This window comes from Ursus maritimus, unplaced genomic scaffold (genome assembly GCF_017311325.1).
Source record: "Ursus maritimus isolate PB19 unplaced genomic scaffold, ASM1731132v1 scaffold_1, whole genome shotgun sequence".
Lineage (NCBI taxonomy): Eukaryota > Metazoa > Chordata > Mammalia > Carnivora > Ursidae > Ursus > Ursus maritimus.
This window is the reverse complement of record NW_024423343.1, coordinates 42999656-43025732: the sequence shown is the minus strand read 5'-3', so window position 1 is coordinate 43025732 and position 26077 is coordinate 42999656. Positions and strand designations below refer to the sequence as shown.

Below are 26077 nucleotides of genomic sequence, written 5' to 3'. Positions count from 1 at the left end.
CATGGCCTTTTCAAAACCTAAATAGAACTATTAGTGCATTAATCAAAATTATTCAAACAAAAGGGTAGAAGAAAAAAGATGAACTTTCCAGTATTAGCATAATTTGTATGTTAATTCTGCAGAAAAAATTAAATCCCTTTTCCAAAAATATCAAATTTTTAACTAAAACTTAGAAAAGGTTTCTATGAAGAAAAATTTATATTAGGAAAGATTAGAGAGCCTAGAGTCAGAAATGAAATTCTCATACAACCCAAAGTTGGGGGGCAGTGAGAACGAGGAGACAGAAGGGATATAGGGGAACAGAGAAGGGAAAGAAGAAATGTTTCTGGCCAGAGCTATTTTTAAAATAGGAGGAAAAGCAATTTAAGGTGAGACTTAGAACTTTCTTAAATCGTTATTGTTCATCCAGAAAAGACAACTGGTTCACATTAACTTTTATTTTCAAATATTTTATTAGGCAATCAGCAAAAGCTGTTTCTTATTTTTAACTTGCTATTTGAAAGTTTTCTATGGACACTATGCTGAACACTTGACTAAACTCTTCACTTATTCGTCAAAATCCCCCTAATGAATTATATACCAGGAACTCCTTTCCATAGATAAGGACTCTGAGGCCCAGAGAAGTTAGATCACTTGCTTGGAATCACACAGCTTTGGGGAAGGACCAAGATTCAAATCTAGGTTTTTCTCATTCTAGAACTAGAACTAATGCTCTGACCATTACAGTCCCTAAGCTGACTCTCCCAATTATCTTCTTCAAGTGATATGATCTCACCCACTTGAACCCACTCTGCAGAACTTTTTCCCCTCCTGTAAGGCCTGAGTGACCCATTATTTACATCTATTCAAAAGAGAAACGAAGGAAACTTGCTAAAGTGTATGAACACCATCAACACACAGCTGTGCTGAACTGAATGCATGAAGCCTGCCAAAATAAAATCTCTAAGACGTGCACATCTTTAGAATACCTTCTCTGCTAGAATGTGAAACTATTCTGCCAAAATCATAATAGCAACATTTCCCAAAGCGTCAAAAGGATGATTACCGCTGCTATGTAGAAAGATAAAATGACCCATGGTCAAATCAGTTTGGAAAAAAACAAATCAATGTAAATAAGTTTCATCCCTGTAAGACATTTTTGGATTTAATATGCAAATATTAAATATAAACTTTTAAAATACAATGAGCAGTTTTCTTACTTGTAAACTTTTTTTTTCCCCATGGATTATTTACCTCTTGGGACTTGTATTTTGCGGGCTACATTTTGGAAAACACTTTAGTGCCTTCATAAACATTGTGAGAAATGAACCTTTCCTTTGAGGAAAATCCAGTACCTGGTACATAGCAGGTATCCCAAAAATGTTTCATTAGCTGAATGAACAATCCAACATTCTAGTGATGCATTCCTGCTGTAACACAAGCCTAAAGCAAGCTGCGCATTGTCGATACCCAAATCCCAATCTTGAGCATACACCTTTCATTATATGTAACATCTGCTACCATCAAACAAGGCTGCAACCCAAAGACACATCCAAGAAAATATACTACCTTAAGCAGAACATAATTTCTTTTGACATCTGACTTTCCTCTTTATTCAATCACATATCCTTCCGACTCCTAAGATTTTCATCAATTTCCAGCTAATGTTGAATGTCATTAAATTTAATTTTTAAATTACTGTAACCCAATAGGACACCAAAGCATAATACAAGCAAGATTCTTAGTGTAATCTACCAAAATTAAGTAGTGGACCCATTACTTAAACCCAAGCATTCTGACTTGAAGATCCATGCTCTTATTCATAACCTTTTACCACCTCCTAGTTATGTGTCAAGTCTTGACACTATAAAATTGGGAACCATGGCACATGAAGAGCAACAAACTCTGCCAGTATTCCTCTACTTCCCTAACAATGACATTTTACATTACACATCATAATCTAACAATGCCAACAAAACAAAATCCAAACTTACCAAATGTTGCAGTATGATATTAGTCCTTTTGAATGAATTAAACCTGAAACAAACACAGAATACAATGAACACAGTAATGTGAGTAGTCATGTCTCAATGTATAAATATATTTCCTTTTGTTTTACCCTTTTCTAAAAGGTATTAGGGAAAAAATGAATTTGGAACAAAAAAAGGGTAGAGATTCTTTTCCCACTGTATTCTGTTCAAGGTATCTCCCCAAAAAATAAATCAAAAACCAAGGAATAAAGGAGAAGGGACCTCAAAAAAACAGAGCAACTGAACACAAGAGGGTGGGGGAGGTGGGAAGACTGCAACTTGCTCCCAGGGCATGGAGAAAATTTAAAAAGGTTAGAATCCATTAAAGTTCCATTAGTCATTCGTCTTTCATCCTCCTCTCCTTCCTCCCACTCATCATTATCATCTCCTTCATCATCATGCCAAGAACCAAGTAGCACTATAGTGGATTTGGCCAAATAGCATCTTTGATGACCTCCCCTGAGCTCATCTGCACCTCCAAAAGAATCATCGGTAAACCAGAAAAAGAGCTCTCTGGGTCTCTCATGCTCTCTCTTCCTGCTGGCTTTATTCTGCATTTAACTTGAACATTTTGTCAAATCCTTTCTAGATTTCCATTTGATTTCAGTGGACTTTGAAGATGGATCACCACTCTCATTTGGATGAAATTCTTTGGAAAGAACTTTATTTTCAAAGTAAGGTTTTCCATCCAAATAAAGATCTATTCTGTAACCTTATTTAACATCTTTGAATTCTGTCAACTTTTGCCGAACAATGCATTGCAGACACTTGGTGGATGAGTGATAAATGTTAACCCAAAAATGTAGGATCTGGGCAATCACTTCCAATCTCTCCTGAAAAAAGTGGTCAGCAGTGTCATCTGTCTGTTCTACTTTCAAAATCTCATTGGCTTGTTCAAGTCTACTGCATTCTGTACTTCATTAATATATTCGCCTGCTCCTTGCTGTTCTTTTTCTGAGGTCTCATGGGCTCCATTGTGGTTGAAGCTGAGTTCCTCTTTACTGACCTTGGTGGGGTTGGGAATAGGGGAGGCAAAGGGTGCAGGCAGCAACTTGGTCCAGCTGCCTCTAGTAATATTTTATAAATGGTCATCTTACAAAGCCAATAAAAATATTTACTTAAAAAAATTTAAATAATACTTAACATATGGAAAATAGTCATGACAGAAATTACAAAAAGCAAGCAAGCTATAAAATAAACATAACACACTTCCAAGTTTGTTTTAAAAGTGTTAGGCTAGGCATACAAAGCTTAAGACACAGCTTGGCAAAAGTGATCAATCAGTAATAACAGAAGTCGAAATGGTAGAGAGTGGGGGAAGCTGGGAGAGGGCAGGAGGAAATCTGGAGTGGTAGAAATTATCTCTATCCAGATGATGGTTAGAGGACTGTATATAAACGCAAAAGTTAACTGAGCTACAGACTTCAGAATAGTACATTTCAGTACTTCATGTGCATCACAACTAAGTAAAAGCACCATGGGGGTGGAGAGTGACTAGAAGGGGCATGAGGAGGGCCTCTGAGATGCGGATACTATCATTTTTTCTTGATCCAGGTGCCAGTGAAATGGATATGTTCAGTTTGTGAAAATTCGTCATATTTTTATGCTTCGGGCCTCTTTTTTTAAGATTATATTTATTTGACAGAGCGAGCACAAGCAGGGAGAGCAGGAGAGGGAGAAGCAGGCTCCCCAGTGAGCAGGAAGCCCGATGTGGGGCTTGATGGGATCACAACCTGAGCCGAAGGCCGAGGCTTAACTGATTGAGCCACCCAGGCACCCCTATGCCTCGGGCCTTTTTAAAAAGTTTCCCAGGGGCACCTGGGTGGCGCAGTTGTTAAGCGTCAGCCTTCAGCTCAGGGCGTGATCCCGGCATTATGGGATCGAGCCCCACATCAGGCTCCTCTGCTATGAGCCTGCTTCTTCCTCTCCCATTCCCCCTGCTTGTGTTCCCTCTCTCGCTGGCTGTCTCTGTCAAATAAATAAATAAAATCTTTTAAAAAAAATAAAATAAATTTAAAAAAATAAAATAAAAAGTTCCCCAAAAGATATTGCTCTTGCCTTCAAGCAACTCAAAGTATAGTGAAGAGAGATGCATATAAAAATAATGTTATTGGGGCGCCTGGGTGGCACAGCGGTTAAGCGTCTGCCTTCGGCTCAGGGTGTGATCCCAGCGTTATGGGATCGAGCCCCACATAAGGCTCTTCTGCTATGAGCCTGCTTCTTCCTCTCCCACTCCCCCTGCTTGTGTTCCCTCTCTCGCTGGCTGTCTCTATCTCTGTCAAATAAATAAATAAAATCTTTAAAAAAAATAATAATAATGTTATTAAGATATACTGGGATGCATGCTAAACAAGAAGTGAAATTTGAGACGTATGAAGTAAGGTCAAAGGTGGAATCCGCAGCAGCAGCAGCCTGATTAAGGACTGTGAACATGTACAGATACATATACTATCTGAGGGAGCTCATAAATCACCAACTTACTAATTTTTCCAGGATATTTCGAGATTTGAGGGGCAACTGTTTAGCTGAGGCATTAAAAAAAAAAAGGTAATATGCCCGTTGTCACCACTGTAGCCACATTTTAGGTGACTGAATTTATAAAAATATTTGTAATACATCTTTCCAGAGTTCTTACTTTCCTCTTAGATTACATTTAAATTGAATATTACTATCCCCCAAAAAAGGGAAACCACTAATTTGTTTAAATCAGTCACACTTCACATTCCTAGACTAGCATATTTTGAATCTGTCTTACCACAAGTAAAATATTCTTATTCTAGCCCAGTAATTCCATAACTTGTCTGCACATTAGAATCACCTGGAAACTCTAGTAAACATTCCAAAGCCCAGTTCACATCCAAGACCAATTAAAAATCAAACTCTGGAGGTGGGACACAGACATAAGTATTTTTGTTTGAAGCTCCCCCAAATGATTCCAAAGCACAAACAAGTTGTCATTAAAATCAATATTTTATAAAAATTAAACTGAAGTGACAGATACTAGCTTATTTAGGGGTATTTCTAAACGGAGAATTTCATATAGACTTTTAAAATCTGAACTATATTTATCCTGAAACACCATTTAAATTTTTTTTGAACTTAAAGACTTCCAAAAAGATAAAATTGAATTAAGAAAAAGTTAAGCACTAAGTCCTTTAGATCAAGAATAACCCTGAATTCCTTAATGAGACCAGTACCGAAATGCCAGTTCAAGGTTAAAGATGGTGCTGCCAGACTGGCAAGTCTTATCCAACAGCTTAAGCACCACCTGTGGCACAGAGACACACAGACCTAGCTTCAAGTCCTAGTTTCATTCCTGAGATAGAATTTTAGCTCATTCAAATAAAGGTAATGTAAACCTACAAATGCAAGTACACAGCACTGTGCACAGCATTTTGATCCCAAAAGCTCTGGACCAATTGCTACCAAACAGAAAAACCTAAGTACAACTAAGTTCCTTACCAGACTCTATAAAATCATATTCATTTTATTTGTTCCAATTTCTACTCAACCGTTATTTAAAATCTGCTATTAACTTTTACATCTCAAAAATATATTTGAATATTCAGAGTCCCCAAATAATTCTGAATTGAAGGTCTTCTCTTTCCTTCCTGTTGGCTCCAGAACTGCCATCTGGTGGAGGGGAAGAGGACATGCACCTTCCAGCTACAGCTAATTTACTAAATCATTTTAACAGACTTATTTCCTTCAGGTGACGGTCAGCTTATCTGCTTGGGGCAGTTGTTCTCAAAGTGTGGTTCCTGGACCAGCACCATCAGCATCTCAGGGGCACATGTCAGAAATGCAAATTGTTGGCCCCATCCCAGACCTACTGAATTCGAAACTGTGGGGTGAGCCCAAAAATCTGTGTTTAACAAACCCTCCAGGTGATTCTGACACACGCTGAAGTTAAAAACAACTGTCTTGGAAGGATGAGAACATTATCATTTAGGAGATTTCTGCAATTATCCAACAAATCACACATGAGTTTACAAAATTAAACAACTTTACATGGAACTGTTTAAGATGAGATAATGAAAACAGTGCTTGATGAAGATTACAGCAGAAGTAGGCAAGTTAGAAGGTGAATAGAACAGAAAATCAAGGCCAAGTAATTCAGGCATGAACTGATGAACAGCAGCTGTGGAAACAAAGGAATGATTAGGAGATATTATGAAGTTAAAACCTAATGGAAAAGAAAAGAACTTTGTCAATAACAATTCCAAGAATTCAAGCTAGGATAGCTAAGAGAATATAGGTACTGAAAAGGCTGGCAAGCAAACTAACTGGTTTGTAGAATGAAATATGAAGTCCATTTTCAGTTTCTTGAGCCTGTATTGACATAAGTGGAAACATTCAACAGCAAGTAGAGAGACTGGAGTTTGAAAGAAAAGGTACAACTGAAGCTATGTCACAAAGTCACGTGCATAGATAATCACTGAGGCATAAGAACGCCTCAGGTGTCCTTGAGGAATGAAAAAGCTGCAGCTGGAAATTAGTGGCCTGAATGCTGACTGGGTCTACTAATGTGCTTTGTCTGGTCAGCTGTGTTTTAAAACTAGACATTTAAAATCAAGAGATTGCACCAAAAAATTCAGTTTCCCAGAAAAATTAGTAGTTATAGAAACCGTGGGTCTACAGTCTACAATGGCAACATCCGCCTGGGGCTGAGAAGCCAGCTCCTTTAGAGCCATTTCTCTAGCTCACTAGTTCCCTACTAGTCCCCAGTGCTGTTGTCTAGCCAGCATTACTGAATGCTTCCTTCTTAGCCTCTGCATTGGGGTCTGTGACTCTTAACACAGACAAAATATAACAGAGAATCAAATACTGAGCCTTCGGAAACAACTACGTAGAAGAAAAGAGGCAGCTCAAGAAGCAAACACGGAAACAATGCAGTTCAGCAGAGTATAGAGCAGATGGAGAAAGGAGTACTATTAACAACTTAAAAGATCTACCTCTTTGAAGAGCCTCCCCCGACCCTTCACTTTCATTTCTAAATCTGACTCTGTCATACTTGTACTTTTCCTTAAATCTTTTCCTTTAAGACACTTATCAAAGTTTGTAACTAAGTATTAGTTTTGTTTAAATATTCGTTTGTCTGCTTTCTTTTGGGACTTCGAGGGCCTTAAGAAACAATAGCAAGTAGTCCAGATTGGCTACAGGGTAAAAAAAAAGTGCCTAGAACTTCCAGAAGCTAGAATATAACACTGAGTATTGTAGAATTCATGAAGTAAATTAGGGCCAAATCTTTGAAATCGGGCTGGGAAATTTTTATTGAATTCCGTAAGTAGGAGGACACCTCTAAGAACTTCTTAGCAGAAGAATGGCAGGCCCTGAATTGAACTTTAGCAAGATTAACCTGGCAATCACACACAGAAGCTATTCAAATTGGGAAGAAGTGCACCAATCAAGTTTCTGAAAAATGAACTAAAAAATTTGAGAGGATTGTTTAAATTTGAATCAGCACTTAAATAACTTTAAAAATCTAGAAGAATAATAGCTTCAAGAAGAAAGTGCAGATGAGTACGGGTTACACTTACGTGCAAATTAACACCTGAGGTGCAAATGAGACATTCAGGTGGTTGTGACTTGCACTAGCATTTAGAATACATCAAGATCAGACATACAAATTTGAGTTATCTTCAGAGAGGTAATTTGGGAACTCCCCCCAAAATGCCCAGGATCTGTACTGGCACCACAAGAATTAGTGGAGAGGTAAGTGGGAAAGACAGTGCCAGAGAGCCAAGGAAGACCAGAGTTCAAGAGGGATTGCCCAACAACGTCAACGTTTATTTCCTCTCAAAAACACTCTGTGGCACCCTATTCCTTAATACAATTGTGGGTTAGGCTGTTACAGACTAGGTAACACTGGCCTCAGGTCTCTGCTTTGCTAAGGCAATACCCACTCCAAAGCCCTGGAAAAGGCATCCCTGATCAAAGGCCCCAAACTGCTCCAGAACTCAATCAGTCTGCACCTCGAGATGAGGGGTGGAATAAAGCCAGCCTGAACTCTGGGGATGACAGACTCTTTTCCAAGTCAGTTAATTTTGTTAACAGTTCTTCCCAATCTGTTTCTCAAATAATTTGGTATTTGCTCACAACTTCAAAAAGCAGCAGCAATAATGACATGTGATTTTCTTAATATTTGCCACGTCTCTCCCTGAGCTGTTCAGAGACACATGGACAGCTAATTTCGAGGTATTAAAAAAATGAAGAAGGAAAGCAACTCTTCCATTTTTCTTCATTGATTGAGAACCAGGTCTGTGGATACAATGTTAAACAAGCAGACGCTTATCTCTAGAGACATAACTATTCTTCTTAAACCAAAGAAACATTCCCATCCTTTTCCCCCAAGGCAAACTCAAAGGCTAAAGAACCCAGCAACTGAAGTTATGGAGTAAACAGGATGGTTCTCCCTTCAAGTGGTCACACCTGCTACCTGAATGCACATAGGCAGGCAATAGGCCTCAAGACTAACTCATCCCAGCTTCCTAAACTCAGGACCACCAGATTTACTTAGCAGAACTCAAGCTGCAGTCAGTAGCACTTTCAGGAGTTAAGCACGATGTTTGCACACACACTCCAGGCCACGTTATGTGTCCACAGCACTAGCCTGAAAGGTCCACACACCTGGATTAAGGCTGGAGCCATCCGGCAGAACTGAACAACAGAGTCACACCACGAGCGCCGGTGCAACAACTGCCAAAGCAGGAGCGGTTGCTAGCAGCACCAAGCATACCACAAAATTCCTCCACGCTGAAACCCTGCCCGTCCCCCAAGCTAGACTCAGCTCTGAAGAAAGGAAATGGGGGTCAAGGCTGAATAAGAGCCAGCGAGGCAGAAAACGAACGGGATGCTGCAAAGGCGCTAAACGCAATAAGCGCGAAACACAGAGAGGCGCCGGGCTCGGGTCTAAGATCTGCGCCTCCAAGCGTCACTAGAAACTTCGAGGCCAGGCCGTCCCCACCGGCGCGACAGCCTCTGTCACCTCGGCGAGCGCAGCCCAGGAGCCTGCGCTAGACAGGTCGCTCCCTCGCTCACTCACCTCGACATGAGCCTCCACACCTGCTGCAGCCCCATGGCAAACACACCCGCCCGCCTGAAGTAGTAGGAGGCGGCGCACCCGAGAATCTCGTGGCACCTCACGTCAGACCCACCCACCGCCGCCCCTGCTCCTCCCCGCGCCGCCGGACACAGATGACAAGTCCTCCAGGCGGCCAGAGAGGCCCACGACGGGATTGTCAGCGGCGCGGCGCTGAGGGGCGGGGCGAGAACCGCTGCGGGAGGAAATGGGTTGAGGACAGGGGAAGAGGGTGGGGTGGGGCTTGGTTAGGGGGCGGGGCGGGGGCGGAGGCGGAGGCGGAGGCTGAGGGCGGGGTGGGGCAGGACTGAAGGAGTGGCGGGGAGCGGAGCCGGGCTGACCGGGAGAAAAGAAATTGTTTCCTAGAGGGGTTCCTGGGTGGTTCAGTAGATTACGCATCAGACTCTTGGTTTTGGCTGGGATCAGGATCTCAGGATCGTCGGATCGAGCCCCATGTTGGGCTCCCCTCTCAGTGGGGAGTTTGCTTGAGATTCTCCCTCTGTCCCTGCCCCCTCTCAAATAAATAAATAAATCTGGAAAGAAAGAAAGAAATTGTTCTCTAGAGGCTTTCTTGGGGATAGGCTTGACCAGCAAGGATTGCCATCAAACACTTTGCTTGAATTTAAAGATTTTTTAAATAAAAATTTAGTATTCTCTTCTTGGAGAATCAGATGAAATACACTTGATAATAGGACGCTGATGTAGTTTAATACTAGCCTTACCACAGCAGTTCTTTAACATTAGGATTGGTATATTTCAAGTTTTTTGGAAAAATGATAGAGCCCCCACTCTTCCTCAATGGCAGACAAAATTTGTCTCATTAGGAGGTGATAGATGCATCTTTACCAACAAAACTGAAAGTTACTGTTATCAGTGAAAACATAATTATATTCAGAAAGTAGCTTACTATCAAATGAAATTAAGATTCACCTTATCCATTAGGATCCACTGTTAAGTTGATTCAGGAGAATGTTTCTCTGTATCCAGATACACCCAGATGTCCAGCAGCAAACATTTCATCACCACTAAAGTATTGACACATTTGTCAGAAAAAAAGGAATTCAGTGAAGAATTCAGAGGGAGGGAAGTTAAAGGAATTAGTCTTAGCAAGTTAACATTTAAGAAGATACTATCAAGACTTTGATGAAAAATTACTTTTCTAACTTAGGTCAAATGTAATTACCAAATGCCCACTGAACAGAAGACAAACAGGCTTCACAGAAGGAACTACTGACCCGTAATTCAGTTTTTAACCAGCTCTGGAACATCAGTACCTGATATCAGCACCTGACATTGCCATCATGTCTCACAGCATGCCCAAAAAATGAACGGATCATTCAATCCAGTATGGTTTACTGGAAAGAGTGAGCTTTCCTGTTAAACAGCCCAAGATTCAAATCTTCCCTGTTCCCACAACTTCATGCTCATGCAACCTCCATCTCATAAGGCCCCATGTTTAGAAGGGCCCTGTGTTTGGTTTAATGTTCTACTTTTAACAATTTTTTAACAAGGTGCCCCACATTTTCTTTTTGCTGTAGGCAGGTCTACAAATTATGTAGTCGGTCCTGTCCTGTCCCTAGCATGCTAATAGTTTAGTTACCTTGGGCAAATCACGTAACCCAAGATGTTTTTCAAAAGTATTTAAACCTTTTTGTTGTTGTTGTTGTTTTGTTTTGTTTTGTTTAAAGATTTTATTTATTTATTTGACAGAGAGAGAGACAGCCAGCGAGAGAGGGAACACAAGCAGGGGGAGTGGGAGAGGAAGAAGCAGGCTCCCAGCATAGGAGCCTGATATGGGGCTCGACCCCAGGACCCCGGGATCACGCCCTGAGCCGAAGGCAGACGCTTAATGACTGAGCCACCCAGGCGCCCCTATATTGTTTTGGACTAAGAGTTCTAGTTGCAGACAACCCACAGAATAGGAAAAAAAAATGCAAAAGATATATTTAATAAGGATTTTGTACCTAGAATATGTAAAGAACTATTCAAACTTAATAATAATTTAAAAAGCATTCCATTTCAAGGTGAGCAATGTATCTGAATAGACAGAACTGAACAATAAAGTCTTCCAAAGAAGATCTACAAGTGATCAATAATCATATGCAAAGATCCTCAACATGATTAGGGATCAAGGAAGTGCAAATCAAAACCATAATAAGATATGACTTCATACCAACTAAGATGGTTATAATCAAAAAGACAGAAAATAACAAGTATTGGTGAAGATGTAGAGAAATAGGAATCTTCATACACTGTTGGTGGGAATGTAAAATTTAACGGCCATCCCTCAATTGGTTAAATATAGAGTTACCATAAGACCTAGTAATTCCGCCCAAATATATACCCAAAAGAAATGAAAGTGCAGTCCACACAAATGTTTATAGCTACTCATAATAACCAAAAACTGGAAACAACTCAAATGTATATCAATGGATGGATTTTTAAAAAGTGATATATCTGGGGTGCCTGGGTGGCTCAGTCGGTTAATGTCTGCCTTCAGCCCTGGAGTCCTGGGATCCAGCCCCACATCGGGATCCAGCCCCACATCGGACTCCCTGCTCAGTGGAGAGCCTGCTTCTCCCTCTGCCCCTCACCCTGCTCCTGCGCATGCTCTCTCTCTCAAATAAATAAATATGATCTTTTTTTAAAAAAAGTGATATATCCATATAATGAAATAGTATTTGGCAATGAAGAAAATGAAGTACTGATACATGCTACAACATAGATGAACCTTGAAAACGCTATACTAAGTGAAAGAAACCAAGCACAAAAGACCCCATGGTGTACAACTTCATTCAAATGAGTGTCCAGAATAAGCAAATGTATAGAGACAGAAAGTAGGCTAGGGTTCAGAAGGGGTGGTAGAATAATTGGAGGGTGCCAGCTAAGAGGTACTGGGTTTCTTTCTGGAGTCATAAAAATATTTTTAAATGTATTGTGGTGATGGTTGCACTATACTAAAAGCCATTGAATTGTTTTGTTTTGTTTTAAGATTTTATTTATTTGACTGAGAGAGAGACAGCCAGCGAGAAAGGGAACACAAGCAGGGAGAGTGGGAGAGGAAGAAGCAGGGTCCCAGCAGAGGAGCCTGACGTGGGGCTCGATCCCAGGACTCCGGGATCGCGCCCTGAGCCAAAGGCAGACGCTTAACGACTGAGCCACCCAGGCGCCCCATAAAAGCCATGAATTGTATACTTTAAATGGGTGAACTGTATGGTATGTGAACTATATCTCAATTCTAAAATAAAAGAATTCTGGTTGCTCCACATCCTCATTACATTTTCGTGCTGTCCATCTTCAATTTTAGCCTGCTGATGTGTGTGTCACCTCATTGTGGTTTTAATTTGCATTTCCCTGGTGTCTAATGATATTGAGAGCTTTTTTGTATGCTTACAATCTTTTTTGGCAAAGTGGCTATTCAATTCTTTTGCCCCTTTTAAATTAGGTTATCTTTTTATTATTGTTTGATGTAGTCACTATCTAGTGCTGTTACAAACTGCTCCAAGATTCAGCAGCTTAAAATAACAAACATTTATTATCTCTCTCAGATTCTGAGACTCAGGAATCAGAGAGAAGCTGAGAAATGGTTCTGGCTCAGAGTCTCTCCTGAGGTTGCAGTCATGGTGTTTGCTGGGACTGTAGTCATCTGAATGCTTAACCAGGGCAGGAGGACCCCCTTCCAACCTCGCTCATGGCCCCATTGGCAAGCTTCAGTTCCTCGCCACATGGTCCTCTCCACGGGGCTGCTCACAGTGGAGCAGCTCCATTTCTCCAGAGTGCGTGATCCAAGAGAGAGAACCACCAAAACAGAAGCATAGTATCTTTTATAACCTCATCTTGGAAGTGACGTACCATCACTACCGCCTCATTCTATTGGTCACACGTACCACACCTGGTACAGTGTGGGAGGGGACTGCACCAGGGTGTGCATACTAGGTGGCTAGAATCATTGGGAGCTGTTTGGAAGCTGGCTACCACTCTTGATTTTTTTTCTTTTCCCATTCCCAACCAGTCATCAAGGCACGCCAATTATTTCTTTGAAGCATCTCTCAGATTTGTCCTATCCTCTTAACACTCCAATGCTACCATTCTAGTACCCACATGAAACTCATTCCAGATCTAACTTCTCTCTTCTCTCACAATCATCACACCCTTCAATTCACTTTGCATTTCACTGATGACAAATCCTCCTAAGATACCATGTATCTTTGACTTATTTTTCAGCTGCTAAATCATCTCACAATTGTCTATAGCTATGTTGTCCAATACTAGACACCAGTGGCTATTGAACACTTGAAATGTGATCCATGCAACTGAGGAACTAAATTTTTCCTTAATTTAAATTTAAAAACTGAAGCAGTGTAAAATGTTTTTAATATTGATTACATGTCAAAATGGTAGTATTTTAGATATATTGGGTTAGGGAAAATATATTATTAAAATGAACTTCACCTTTTTTTTTAGTGTGGTATAGAAAATTTTAAATTACATATGTGGCATTGAACAGCAGTGGTCTATAATATTGAGTTCATTGACTGACCTTTGAGGCAAAAAAAACAGGGCTCTGCGTCAACTACCCAAATTTATTTCTCATGTAACCTCCTCCTTCCTGTCACAATCTCTCCTGGATGTCCCTGAGGACAGTGTTGATTTCTTGCCTCTGTTCTGTGGCTCATGTGATTCCTCAGGGCAAGAAAGCTGTTCTTCAATCCTCTTCTAAAATTTTTCCCTCCTGGGATGCCTGGGTGGCTCAGTCGTTTTAGCGTCTGCCTTCAGCTCAGGGTGTGATCCCAGCGTTCTGGGATTGAGCCCCACATCAGGCTCCTCCGCTGGAAGCCTGCTTCTTCCTCTCCCACTCCCCCTGCTTGTGTTCCCTCTCTCGCTGGCTGTCTCTATCTCTGTCAAATAAATAAATAAAATAAAATAATCTTTAAAAAAATAAAAAATAAATAAAATAAAATTTTTCCATCCTGAAGACCTATCTGGAGTCTTATCTTCCTGCAATAGTCTCTTATTCTAACCTGTACTGGGCTCTTTATTTATTTTTTTTCCTGAATTCAAGTTATACTTCTAACCAGCACCACAGTTCATCATTCATTTCTTGCTCAATTATTTGTTGAATGCTAATTTTCTCTCTCGAATTATACATTTCTTGAGGATAGAAACTATATTTTATATGTTGTCTGAATTTTTCAAAAACCCAGTGTTGGGAACATGATAAACAGCCATACAAATTTGATATATTGATTAACTAATTATGAAATATATTTTGCATACAAATAACTCTGTGTGTATTTTGATCAGTGTAAACCTGGCATTGGTATGGAAAAATAAGGTTGTAAAATTTATTTTTCAAAACACAGATGCTCCTCACAGATGAATTATGTACCCACATCATGTGAAAGATTATCCAGAAGACAGCACCAGGACTGAATGGCAGGGAAGTGACTCCTCCTACTTTTTCCTGTTAGAAATCAATGATTGGTAATCAATGAAAGGCTCTGAAAAGCTTGCAAAAAGGCCACCATTGTTGAGTTGAGGTCCCTCAACACACCAAGCCCCACCCCTCACCCTGAGCTCCACCACCAGACAAAGATCTCTTCCAGTGCCAGAAATGAGCTGCTTACTCTGACTGTCCCAATAGCCCGCTTCTAGAAGAGCCTCTGCAGCTCTGCCTTTTCTTCCCTCGAACCAGCCTGAGGCTGTGCTGCCTGGTCAGATCTACCCTGCTCTGTCGCCAGTGAGCTAGGTAAGAAGTCGTAAGGCTCAACCCTCCACCCCTTTCTATCAGACCTCTTGGAAGAGTACTGAAACCCACTCATTTCACCCTCTTTCCATTCCTGAATTTCCCCAAATTTTGCAAACTGGCCTTTTGTGGAAAAAGTGTTTTGAGTCAAAGCTGTTTTTGTTTTTGTTTTTTTGTCAAGCCCCAGGGAAAAAACCTGACCTAGAATGATCTTCCTGATCATACAACCCAAGGCTGTATAAGTGTAGTCTCAGTGTACCCCGTTGGCCAGCACCCACCACGGGATGCATAGAGAATAGTAGACCACCTGCACAGAGTCTCAGGTGTCCTCCCAAACAAAAGGAATTGAGTCATACAACTGGAGGCCAAGAAGCAAAGCATTGTTCAACTATTACTAACAAGCAGTGCAGAAAACAGATCTTTTTTTTTTTTAAGATTTTATTTATTCATTTGACAGAGAGAGAGACAGCCAGCGAGAGAGGGAACACAAGCAGGGGGAGTGGGAGAGGAAAAAGCAGGCTCCCAGCGGAGGAGCCTGATGTGGGGCTCGATCCCATAATGCCGGGATCACGCCCTGAGCTGAAGGCAGACGCTTAACGACTGAGCCACCCAGGCGCCCCAGAAAACAGATCTTGATCCAATGATTATGTCAATTCAACTTATTGATCCCAAAAGGGTATCAACATTCTCTCTTATATGTAACAAGGTGAACAGTATGAGATACCGTAGAGCCTGTGACCCAAGAGCACTTCTCTTAAGATAGTTATGATTTTCTCCCTTGTACGATGGGCAGGATGAGTAGCCTCATAGACCTCAGAGTTTTGGAGATGTCCAAGGTTGAGTAATGATATCTGGGTCCCTTCCTTTTCCTCTTGCTCAGTTCCCAGTGCAAATTAAATAAGCCCTTCTGCAAGGCTAATATTCAGTAAATAAGCATCAGTATGGCCACATGATTGTTAAGGCATTGAAATATTTCTAAACCAATCAATAAATACCCACAGTCCATGTCAGTGAATCTGGTCAGTATGGCCCCAAGAACCCCAGGTGGGCCCTACTGAGAAAACCAACCTGGCACCTGCCAGCCAGCAGACCACAGCTGTCCACACTAGACCACACTGCCATGTGTTCATAGTGAACCGCGTCCTCTTAGGGAAGATAATAGTGCTTGTGTACCAGCAGGCACGTGCCTGGTGCCCATCAGGCTGCCCGTCCCTTGGTTGAGACCACCTGCTGCAGGCTGACCCCAGAGCTGCCCTCACAGCACTGCAGTGCACCATAGCTGTTCAATATTTTTAACCTTACCCTTGCCCTTTTGTACGTTTGTGCTACTCACTGCATGCCACCCAATGAACAGGACTGGACTATACGCGTTATAGTGCAGTTACTCCAAGGACCACATACACCAAAGCTGGATCAGAAAAATCTCAGACGTAGAACCACATCTGGGTGCCCTTTCTTCTCTATCTCCCTTTTCTTGGCCACATGCAATCTCATGCAGACTTGCGAAATATCTGTTCTTCTCTTGGTGCTTTGTCCAGTCATTGAGGGCATATTATAATCCAGGTACTATGTTAGGTGTTGGGTCCTGCAGCCTTGGAGTTTACACAACTCTATGGAAGCACTGGTAAGGCCACCTGTTATAATCTAGAAATCAGAGAGGGCTTCTCAGAAGAAGAAACTGCTTTAAACATAGGAGAACTCTGCATGGATAGAGCAGAGCATGGGATTCCAGCGTTCTGATAGTGGCACTAGACAGGCAGGGTGGGATCAGATCACGAAGGCCCATGAAGCCACCTTTAAAGGGTATTTAAGCAGAAATATGACATAATCAGATTTTAGTTCTATCAGTATCACTTTGAAGTATAGCCAGTGGATCAGAGAAAACATGTCTGGATCCCCGCACCCCTCCCTATATGTTTTCTGCACTTTCACACTTACTTGACTTGCAAGATGTTTTGGTTTGCCCTGGCTTGTCTGATTCCAATTGTATTTCATGACATCATCTCACCATATGGCTTTTAATAGCTATTTATTTACATATTCCTTTGAGGGGATTCCTTGTCATATTTGCTAACTAGCCAATCTGTTTCTCATTTTCTTTTTTTTTTTTTTAAAGATTTTGTTTATTCATTTGACAGAGAGAGAGAGCCAGCGAGAGAGGGAACACAAGCAGGGGGAGTGGGAGAGGAAGAAGCAGGCTCCCAGCGGAGGAGCCCAACGTGGGGCTTGATCCCACAACGCCGGGATCACGCCCTGAGCTGAAGGCAGACACTTAACGACTGAGCCACCCAGGCGCCCCTGTTTCTCATTTTCTGAACTCAGCGGAGCAATCTGATTAGCCTACCTTCGCCTTTCTGAGCTATGAATGTGCCACCTTGGATCAAGGGGCCATGGGATTTAATCATCTATTTGAATACTGGGCATGTTCATGGCTTCCAAGATTATGTGGGTTTGGCAGGGAAGGATGGCTTATTTCTCAGATTATCAACCAGTCTCCACACCAAGAGTAGTGATGCAAAGAGCAGCCAATAAAGCTAGGAGCATTAATAAAATAGAAAAATTTAAAAACAAAAATGGTTCCTGTAAGAAAAAAAAAAACATGCACAGAAACATTCTAGAAGAATATCTACCCCAAATGTTAACAGCAGTTATTCTTAGGTGGTGGTGAAAATATGGGTGACTCAGTACTTTTCTATAATTCTTCATATTTTCTACTGTTTCTCATTAGAACAGATGTTTTATTTTTAAAAAGTGGTTTTAAGGAAATAACAAATATTGCATAAAACCTACCATATTTTTCTTTACAAGTAATTCTCAAAATATTTTTTGGACAAGTTTTCTCTTTACTACATGCACCGGATTTCTAGGGAGTTGCCACCAGGTGGTGAATGTACCACATCAAAGAAGACTGAAAGGCTTCAAAAGAAAAAAAAAAAAAAAGGCTGAAAGGCTTACGTTTTTTCCATAAAATACTCTCTCCAAATATAATTCTTAGAGAAGCTTTAATACGGCCGGTATGAAGGTAGTGAGTTATCACAACTGATTGTTTATAGTCAAGTTACAAATCAAACTCCTTGTTCTACTCTTTCCCCCCTTCTCACACTAATGCATTTGACTAAAAAAAAAAAAAAAAGAGAGAGAGAATTTTAAAAAGAAAAAAAAGCTTTAATACTTTTCTTGATTCTGATATATTGCTTGTCAAATTATATCTCTAATTAAAAATACATACATAACACATACACAACGTAAGATGTAATACTAACATTGTAAAGACTGCAAAAAACATAGGCCTTGGTATATAATAATAGTACAGTGTCTATTTGTATATTTCTAATAACTGGTATATTCCTAATATGCAATGTCGAATTATCTTCATTATTTAAAAATATGTATATTATATAGGTACAGTCTTGAGGACCTCAGTTTAGCAATATATATTTAAAATTACCTCCTCGAATGAGTAAATGAGTAAACTGTTCTGTCCTACCAAGTTTGGTAAGCTGGGTTACAAATTCTGTGATGTTAGCAAGTCCCACAAGGAACTGTAATCAGGAAGATCTTTTGTAACAGTAATAGCCTTTAAACTCTTCTGGGTTTCCCTAAAACTGTTTGTATGTATGCACACATAGCAATAATAATTACAAAAATGTAAGTAGATTAAAATTTGTTTTAAAGCATAGACTTTCCTCTATGAACATTAGGTTCCCTAATACCTGGTATCTCTTTCGGGAAGGAGAAATAAAATCAATTGAATGTCAAAATAATATGTTTTTCTTGGGGCACCTGGGTAGCACAGTGGTTAAGCATCTGCCTTCGGCTCAGGGCGTGATCCCGGCATTATGGAATCGAGCCCCACATCAGGCTCCTCCGCTATGAGCCTGCTTCTTCCTCTCCCACTCCCCCTGCTTGTGTTCCCTCTCTCACTGGCTGTCTCTATCTCTGTCCAATAAATAAATAAAATCTTTAAAAAAATAATAATAATATGTTTTTCTACTTATACAAGAAAGCTTTGAGTCCTTTTCAGAGTCACTTTTATATTGTTCTAGTGCTCAGTTGGTGAGACTTTCTATTTTCTTAATACTAAATTCACTTTCCCCAAGAGCTAATGAAAGAAAGTTGTAATTATCAGTATTCCATGCAGCTACAATGCTCAAAAACCCTCCTTCCATCCTCCTTCCTCCAAATTCTAAATCAAAGAACAAAAATAATTCATCCCATGATGTTAGTGGTAAAATCAATGGAAATTTGTGAAATTTCTGCCTATATTTAGGAGCAAAAGAGTTGCTTAGAGCAAACAGATGGTGGAAGGCAAGACAGCAATGTTTGGTATGTGTTTTTAAGATTCAGAGTGGATGAAGTAGGAAATAATTTGCAGCCGATCAAAGATTTCTTTTTTTCAAGTTTTAATGTGTGACTTCAAGGACAACAACTTAGAGACAGCTGCTGCTATAGGCCGACCGCCTCCCAGACTCTGGAGTGTGTTAAGGACAGAACCTCCACACAGGCTGGAAGATAAGATTAGGGAAAGGGTTGGAGAGCAGGAGGCCAGAAACCGTATGGAGAAGTGCGTGGTGGCTGGGAATTCACTTCCTTTTCCTCATCTTGGTGTCAAGTAATGGTCTGCACCCTCATTTAACTCACTGGTCGTCACAGAAGCATCTGTTGAACTGCATTTACTATTATTTCCAAGATAAAATTTAACAGTATTTATCAGGCAATATATTTAACTTTTCTTGTCGAAAGAGGGGGAAAACCTGTATGAAGAAAGAAACTGTGAAATAAATTTAAAAAAAAGAGAGAGAGAGAGACAAGTGTATGTTCTTTCTAATTTTCCAAGGTTTTCTTTCCATTTATTACATTTCTTTTGTGGAAACTCGAGATTAGTCACAATAAGCAGACATTTCAGTGTCAGTATATTCTATAAAAACACTTGTGAAAATCATTTAGGGTCAGATTTAATATTTGTGAAGGCATTTTAAAAGCTAGGATTATTTTTAAGTTGTAAGGTATTAGGGGTCATAGCACAGTCCCATGTGCCCAAATATAGGTCTCCAAATATTACTGAAATAATGAGGCACTTAAATATCAGAGAAAGAAGTTACTTAACAAATTAAAAACCCAGTACAATCAGCATATGAGAGATCCACTTCTTGTCTCCTCTTGTCTTTCCAGTCTCGTGTTGGCTTACGTTTTTACCAGAATGATTTGGTAATACGATGTACACAGGAGATAATATGGGTGTGGGTTAGGAAAAGAACTTGACTCTGGGTGTTAAACATTTTAAAGAAGCCTCTTAAAGTTCTATCATGGAATGCTTAAGAAATTAAAAGATTTTTAATGTCCTATTCCCTATGAAATGAATGTCATAATCATCCTTGTCATGTAATATCCAAAAGATAGATTATGAAATTGTTAGCAGTTCTAAAAATAAAGCTAGGCAAACTCACTCCAAAGCAAAGCACACAAGAGGAATAAGCAATCAGGATTTAATATTCCGAATAACCAAGGATGCAATAAACTGATCTTACAAACTAAGGAGTATCACGGGGGGATTCAACAATAAGTTGATTTTAGGTTTTCTCTGGATAGCTAAAGAACACAAGAAAATATCCAGGAAAGTTTAAGAATTGGAGGAAATGACTCGTTGATAATATGAGGGCTCCAGCCGGTAACCTTTGTACTGAACAGCAGAACACCGGACACCTAATCAGCAGGGGCTGGGCTGGGCGGTTTACTAAGGAATGTTCAAATGAAGCCCAGGGGAAGGCAAGCCTGGGTCCCTTCCCTGAACTTTTGGCTCTCAGATTCCAGCATTTCTTTACTTTACTTTACTTTACTTTACTTTACTTTACTTTACTTTACTTTACTTTACTTTACTTTACTTTACTTTTTAATCCAGTGCTGAGTCAGAGGGGAGCTGAGACCCTAAGGATCCATATACTTCAAGCCTTTGGCATTTACTACTTTTTACTTCTAGGAATTCAGTAAGCAACATGTCTGTGGAAAAGTAAGTGAGAATGCATATAATTCCTATTTTATGAATGTATATACACACTGTGTGTGTGTGTGTGTGTGCGCGCGTGTGTGTGTGTAGAATAAAGATAAATACTTAAGCCCAGAAAATTTTGTTAGGCAGAAGCCTATATGCTCATGCACCAGAAAACACCTATAAATATACTTGCATGACTTGTTCTAAAAATTCATCCTTTGCTTTTGATACCTTCAACCACTTGTAGCCCTCAATACCATATCCAATTCCCTTTAGTTTATGTAGCTCAGTAAATTTGCACTGTAACTGAAGGAAGACTCAAAAAGTTGTAACATTCTATCACAAATGTTAAGGATTTCCACCTCAAATCTAAAAAAAATCATAGATACGCTTTGTTCTCACAAGTTGTTCAATCTTTTCTAAGACAAGTATAAATGATTCATACTAGTTAATGATTTAAAAGGAACACCAAAATAAGATTGTGCAATATGGTGCTAGGAATCTCTTACAACTAAATCAATTCAAATCTATTCCTTGTGTGGCTAACCTCCATTTTTCTATTTGTTAACTACATGATATCCTATAGTCAAGTCATCTTTACATACGTCTATGCATGTACATCTTTACCTATGACAGAAGATACATAGATGGCAAATGCTGCATGACTCATTAAAACCCAGTGAACTACAGTCAAAACCAAGTGTCCAGCAGCTGACTTCAGGTTGTGAGTTGTGCTAGTGGCAGGCATGCAACGTTGATCTATGTGAGAGCAACTGGTGACTTTCCATGCTAGTTTGATATGCCTGAGTCCAGAAAGGCTGTGAGAGCTGCCTGTGGCCACTGCTACTGCTGACCCTTATTCGAGAGGCTTTGGCTAATGCGCCATTAAAAATCATATTTCAAAAAAATATAAAGCGTATTTAACGATATGGTGAAATGCTCATATATGATGACTAGACAACAGTTCACAAAACAACATGTTTAGTAATATTTGTAAAAATAAATACACATGCAGAGAGAAGATGAAACATTAGACTGTAAAATGCTGATCAGTACAGTATTGGGGGTGGGTTTGTTTCCTTCTTTACATTTTTTCGTATTTTTGAGTTTCCACAAACTTCTCTTCATAATGCATTAATTTTATAACCAGGAAAAAGTCAACAATTTCATCTAAAGGCATTTACTTAGAATACTTAGAATATTTTGAAAAAGTGAATTTTGGCAGACAGTTACTCTACTGATATTAAGAAGCTATGCCATTGGCACAGTAATCCAGAAGACGGTGAAAGAAAGAAAATAGAAGGCTCAGAAATATGGCCTAGTGCACAGAATAGCTTAATGTATACATTGGCCATCACACATTCGTGGGAAAAGGATGTTTGCTCAAGAACAATGTCAGGAAAATTGGCTAGATATTTGGGGGTGGGAAAGGAATCAACTTTGAGCCTCTCAAAATAATTTCCAGATCACTAAGAACTTAATTCCTAAAAATCAAAAGTAAAAGGTATTAGGAGAAATACAAGTGAATATTGGTCTGATCTCTTAAAAAGGCTTTCCTGGGCATAAAAACAAAGATACAGAGACAACCCCATAAAAAAAAATTTCGATTTTGTAAATAATAAAAACCCTACAATACAATGAAAAGGCAAACTAAGAAAATTATTCATAACAAATATGACAAAGGGTTGCCATTCTTAACATACTGTCAATGGAATTGAACAAGATAAATACTAAGACTAATATATTGCTAGTCTTGAGCTCCAGGAGGGCAGAGACATAGCTACGTTGTTTACTGTTTATACCCTTTAGCATTGTGCCCAGATACGTTACAAGGAATTGATCTGTATTGAATGAACAGAGAAATGGCCAAAAATGCAAAGGTGGCTAAAGAAGGGGAGAAGGCAGAAGAGGAGAAAAGGAAACACAAATGGCAAATAGACATGAAAAAAATTCTCTCAGCAATAATAAAAATGCAACTAAGACTATTATGAGAAATTAGAGAGGGTTTTTCATGTGTATTTGATAAGAGATGCGGTAATGAGATAGGCAACATTGCTCACAGCGAGGAGTGTTTTGAAGGGCAATTGATAAAGTCATAGTAGACTATATAATTCTAAGAGTCTGACCTAAAGAAGTACAATAGACACTGGATATTTATGAAGGATATATCTCTAGAACCCTTGGACTCTTTAAATCTGTGTTCTGCAGGGAGGTCCCACAGTATGCCTCGAAGATGAGGAAGAAGTTTCCTTTAACTCTGCATCTGACTTTAATGTATGTATTACAGGCGATATAAGAACATTTTCTTAAAGATTCCACGGAAAACATAAAAGTTTGAGCACCACTATATTGTACCATTTGATTTCTTCAATAAAATGCAATGGACTGTTACTTCTCAAAAACTACTGGAGAAGTGGGAAACAATAGCCAGAGAGTTACATTCCCCAACACTGGCCTCACAGTTAGTAATTTAAATTCCTGCTTTAGGAAACTTGTAAATATGTCTATAATTACCTTGCAAATGGTCAAAATCTCAGATATAAAATCTGAGAATATCCAGGCCTGCCACTTGAGAAATAAAAGATTCGTGTTCTGTGATGTTCACCAGTGTGCTTTAATATTATCAGTCTGTCCTAACAAGAACCAACTTCCACTCAGATGTCTCAACAGGAGAGATTTTATTGAAATGACTATTTACAGAAGTTCTGCGTTAGGTTTAGGGTAGGGTGAAGGGATACAGCATGACATGGAGATGATAAGAGATGTGAAGGTACCCAGGCTCTTGCAACCTAAGAAGCTGTTACCACCGCTAGGACTGAAGGGATAAGGGGAGGAGTTCAAATCAGTGGAGCAGTGAAGGGGAGCTGCCTTGCCTTAGAGGTCCAAACCGGCAAAAGACGTGGGAATAAATATCCCAACTTTTCTCCTTTTCCACCCTCCAACCCATGGGTATCACCCATTGGTTAATCTTACCTGGAAGCCAGCTGGCAAGAGAGCCCAGAGAAAATAGTTAATGAAAGTTCTGCCTTCAGAGAGACAAGAATCTAGCAGAGAAGGATGGAAAATGGATCTGGCAGAGACCTAGTAGAAAATAACCAGCATATGTACAATAGTGAAATATTGGGATCCCTGATCCAATAACAGAGCAATGCTTAACTAAATGATGGTATTAACCATTCTCTAATTAAGTCAATAATGGTACTCAAAAGACCATTATGCATTCAAGGAGCACAGAAGAGACAGCAAACAGCTCCATCTGAGAGAATGAATTCAGGGCAGATTTTCTCAAATTGACAACCTAAGGTGCTTTGCTGTTGCCTAAGTGAAGTTTCCTATATCTTTGCTTATTACAAAAGAACACGTATCCACTATGGGAAGCACACACATAACAGAAAACCAAATATCTACAATCTCACCCCTACCCCAAGACCACTATCAACATCTTAGCGTGTTTACATCTTTCCAGATCCTTTTCCTCTACATACATACACAGGATTATGTTGTATTTGGGATGATAACATAGATACGGTTTTCTTAATTGAGTTATTCCTGTAAGAAGTCGTGAATACTATTTCATGCAATAAATATCATTCTGCAACTTTTTAAAAGATTTTAAACTTTTAAAATACTTGTTTCCTCATATCTGGTTATAACTAATTTCTATCCTCAGACATTTAGTGTTCTTTCTCTTTTGGCTATTACCAAACACACGGTGATGAACTTTCTTATAGTCTGCTCTTCCCACACATCACTGCCCTCACGCCAATTTCAGGCCACAGCCTGTTTTTCTACAGCCCTCAAGCTAATAGTTCTCATATTTTTAAAGGGTTTTAAAAACAGAAGCATATACACAAAGAAGAAAAGCAACAGAGACATATGTGGCTTGCAAAGCCTAAAGTATTTACTATCTGGGCTTTTACAGAAAACATTTGTCAATTCCTGTATTATGAATTCCCAGAAATGCAGTTTTTGAGTCAAAGGGTGTGAACATTTTTGAGGCTTTTACTGCATTTGGCCAAACTGCCCTCCAGAAACACTGAAGCAATTTATGTCCTTCTCAGTACTGAGTTTGGTAACTTGCCATGCATCCTGCCTCAAGGGTCCCTGGCCTAAATCACTAGCTTTTATTCTCAGTCACTTGATGGTACATTATCATTTTAAGTTTTCGCTTCCCTTAAAAATATGTTTGGCCATTTACATTTTTCTTTCATGACTTAGCTAATTTACATTTTTGTCCATTTTTTAACAGGATATTTATACTTTCTTTGTAAGACCTCTATTTTTTTAAAAAAATGTTACTCTCTTATCTCATATATATTGCAAATTTCTGGTAGTTTTTACTCGTCTTTTAATTTAATGGGTCTTTTTGATGAAAGAAATTAAAAATTCTATAGTCAAGTCTGTCATTTTTTCTTTGTGATTTTGCCCTTTGTTCCAAGCTTACTCTCAAATTAAAAGCAATTCAGTTATATTTTCTCCTTGAACTTTTAAGACTTCTTTTTTTAAAAAAGATTTTATTTATTTATTTGACAGAGAAAGAGAGAGCATGCGCAAGAGCAGGGAGAGGGGCAGAGAGAGAAGCAGACTCCCCTGCTGAGCAGGGAGCCCCAGGCGGGGCTCCATCCCAGAACCCTGAGATCATGACCTGAGCCGAAGGTAGACGCTTAACCGACTGAGCCACCCAGGCCTCCCCAAACTTTTAAGGGTTCTAAAAAATGTAAATATTTTAATCCTTCTCAAATTTAGTGTCTGAGAAAGGTTTTTAAAGCATGAATAGGTAATATAATGTGAGTCCTGCAGTCATATTGCTGGGTTCAAATTTGGCCTCACCACATACTACATGTTTAAATAAATTATCTAACTTGTCAAAGTCAGTTTTATTCTTTTTTAAGTGGCGATAACAGTAATGCCTACCACGGATTCACATAAGAATGAACAGCTATAAAATACAAAAAGCACCTAGCATAGTGCCATCAGCTATTATTATAGCAGCCAGAGAATCCTCCAGGCAAAAGAACTTGTGTTCTTTCAAGCAAGACACCACAGAAGCAGGATGGGAGCGGAAAGATGAATTCAGTCCAGGAGATGTAAAGTTCTAAGCACCATTTCCTGGAGTCTGACAAGACCAGTCGTCGAGTATTGCGCCCGTCTCCTGTCTTGGTGGTTACTCATTGTTGGAGGACCAAGTGTTGGGAACTCAACGGAGTCTTGGGCAGTTTGGGAAAACACAGATAAGAAAACCTGCAGCTGGA

The 26077-nt window shown here is 39.7% G+C and overlaps 1 protein-coding gene and 1 pseudogene across 1 annotated transcript in view; both read right to left on the bottom strand.

Moving 5' to 3' along the window:
• HIBCH (3-hydroxyisobutyryl-CoA hydrolase) overlaps window positions 1–9228 on the bottom strand; it is a 115253-nt gene extending 106025 nt beyond the window's left edge. The window contains exons 1-2 of the mRNA XM_008687264.2: window positions 9055–9228; window positions 1974–2016 (exon numbers count right to left, since the gene is read on the bottom strand). Of these exons, the coding sequence (XP_008685486.1) occupies window positions 1974–2016; window positions 9055–9089 (78 nt within the window). The 5' untranslated portion in view covers window positions 9090–9228. The remainder of the gene's footprint in view (window positions 1–1973; window positions 2017–9054) is intronic.
• LOC121104003 lies at window positions 2177–6703 on the bottom strand (annotated as a pseudogene).
• Window positions 9229–26077: the final 16849 nt, after the last annotated feature.